The sequence below is a fragment of the Quercus lobata genome, chromosome 2 (assembly GCF_001633185.2).
Source record: "Quercus lobata isolate SW786 chromosome 2, ValleyOak3.0 Primary Assembly, whole genome shotgun sequence".
Classification (NCBI taxonomy): Eukaryota; Viridiplantae; Streptophyta; class Magnoliopsida; order Fagales; family Fagaceae; genus Quercus; species Quercus lobata.
In genome coordinates, this window is record NC_044905.1 from 101,326,929 (window position 1) to 101,329,864 (window position 2,936).

At 37.1% G+C, this 2,936-nt stretch overlaps 1 protein-coding gene across 1 annotated transcript; it reads left to right on the forward strand.

The window, feature by feature from the left end:
* The first annotated feature begins 991 nt into the window (after nt 1–991).
* Nucleotides 992–2,424, forward strand: LOC115974062. Its single transcript, XM_031094282.1, has 2 exons — nt 992–1,252; nt 1,402–2,424. The coding sequence occupies exons 1-2, from the start codon at nt 992–994 to the stop codon at nt 2,422–2,424; spliced, it is 1,284 nt and encodes a 427-aa protein (XP_030950142.1).
* Nucleotides 2,425–2,936: the final 512 nt, after the last annotated feature.

Here is a 2,936-nt window from a genome sequence, read left to right on the forward strand (position 1 = left end):
CCTACCACATATAGATATTGATTGGATTCTTATCACTTCTTTGGTGGAGCGATGGCAATCTAGTACCCATACATTTCACCTACTTAATTGTGAAATGACTATAACTCTACAGGATTGCCTATTGATGGCAATGCAGTGTGCGGGCCAATAAATTTGATTTGGAGTACAGAATGTCGTAATTTACTTGGGGTGACACCACCTGCAATAGCGTTGAATTTTGGTGGCCTTAAAATAACATGGATAAGGGGTACTTTCTCAAACCTACCAGAGGGTGCCAATGCTGTAACAACCCAACAGCATGCTAGGGCATACATGTTTCAGGTTTTGACTTTACTATTTGGAAATAAGAGCCAAAGTATATTGCATTGCTGCTTTCTCAAGCTGTTAGACGACTTTAGTGTAGCTGGGGAATATAGCTGGGGTAGTGCTACACTTGCTTACCTTTATAAAGAGTTGTGTACTGCTGCTATTAAAAAAAGCACGGAGATTGTAGGTCTTGTTTTCATATTACAATTATGGGTGTGGGAGCATCTTGCATATCTGACCCCAATTCCAATAAATCCAACAAATTTAAATGGCGACGACCCATACGGTTGCAGGTATAATATTTACTTTTTATTTCTATACAATTTTGTAATCCTTGATACTTCCAAACCCTAAATATTGTATGACAATCATTAATTGTGTATAAGTGGATACCAAGAGAACATTTACTCACACACCAACGCATGTTTTGCGTGTGTACCGTTCTAATCACGACACACATAATAATCAACAGGTAATATATCACAATGCATCAATGGTTAATTTACTAGTTATATTATTGTCTTGATTGATTATAACATAGTTATTGTAATTGGAATTGCAGGTTGTTTGGACACCATACGATAACTATATGCATCCATGGTGTCTTGCAGAAAGAAATATATGAACTACAACAGCGCCATTGCTGTGCTTCCAAATTGTAAAGTATTACCACCCAGAAAGAGTCATGCAACAGTTTAGGTTGTTGCAAAGATGTCCAAGGTGGCCTACTGACAATTTGGATAAATCTGTGCATTGTGTAAAGTTGACAGGAAAGTCCACTGTCAATTGGAGAACGCAGCATGAACAATACTACCAACGTTGGAACATGCGAGCTGAACTTCTAGTTGGGGATGACCATTTTGATTCAAGTGTGGACTACACAACATGGTACCAGCAAAATGGTCACCTATTCACGACACCAGAGGCGGCTGCCCATATGTACCAGGTTATTATTTTAGCTTTTTCAATAATACTGCACTAATATTGATAACAAGTTATTTACACATCCAAATACTGCACTAATATTGATAACAAATTATTATTTTCACTTTTTCAATAATACTGCACTAATAAATGTTATTGCGTTGTATTCAGATTAATGTCACTAATCGAGAAGGGTTATGTGTCATATCTGATCGTCATCCTGGTATAATGGCAGCGATACGAACTATATGTCAATTGACACGTTGGTATCATCGTTTTTGCCTTCGCCATGTGGCTAGCAATTTCAATCAACAAATTGGGAATAAAAACTTGAAGGCTATGGTAATGTGGGCAGACATGGAGAATCAATTACGAAAGTATCAAATCACCAGGGATAGAATTACTCAATTAAGTGCAGATGGTGAGAATTATTTAAGGGAAATACCAGTGGAAAAGTGGACGTTAGCATACGATGGTGGACATCGTTATGGGGCAATGACCACAAACTTGTCTGAAAACTTCAACGAAATTCTAAAGAGTGCTAGAAATCTGCCCATAACTGCATTAGTTGAACTTACATACTATCGTTGTGTCGCCTACTTTGCCGATCGGTATACTAAGGCATGTGCAGAGGTTACTGCCGGTGAACGCATTACGGCTTATGCAAAGAATAAATTCAATAAATGGGAAAAAAAAGCACTAAAGCATTCAGTTACTGTGTTCAGTCATGAAAATGGTCTGTTTGAAGTCAGAACACCAATAAACCCTAACTTTGCATATAGGGGTAATCATCGTCATGAGGTAAATTTGAGGCAGAACACTTGTAGTTGTAAAAAATGGCAGGTTTATAAGATTCCGTGCTCACATGTCATTGTCGTATGTAAATATCAAGGCATCTCTGCAATGCAATATATCGACCGTTGCTACCATTTGGAAGAACAAGTTGCTTGTTATGCACTTAGATTTCGCACGGTTCCAGACAGTGTACATTGGAATGAGCCTAATTTCCCGGTCTTGTATCCTAATGTCAAGCTGCGCCGTGAAAAAGGTCGACCAAGAACAACTCGGCTTCGAAATGAAATGGACGAAGGGGCAGAGCATCAACCAAGGCCATTGTGCAGTCTCTGTAGGCAAAAAGGCCATAATAGAAGAACATGCCCCACTCAAACTGTGGCTGGCTCCACTAGTGGCTAAACTGAATGACCCAACATAAGTATTCAATCTACTTCAGTGGATTGGTTGGACTGTTGTTTTTTTTTTTTTTTTTTTTAATTATGTTTTCAAGAGTTGGACCATATTGTTAGTTTGTATTATTTGAAAGAACATGGTACTAATTCCATATGCTATGATGTTACAGCGTGCACATCAGTCATTTTTTTCTTCTATAAGAATCTATGTACTTTTTTTTGTTTTTGTTTATAGCGTGCACTTTAGAATAAGAATCAATGTACCAGATAGTGTGCTTGAATCTATCCTTATCTATTTCTAAAAGAACATGACAAACCAAACTAGTTCAGTCAAAAAAATATTGAAAGAATAATATGCGTACTTTGTTTATATCTCTCTCCTCTATTTCGGCAATGGGAACAATTTTTTTTTTCTCCTATTTCAGTAATGCCATTGCCACAAATCCATTCCATATTTTATTTTCTAAAGAAATTATAGGTACACACAATTTTTACAATATTTTAACAGCAAATTTTAAG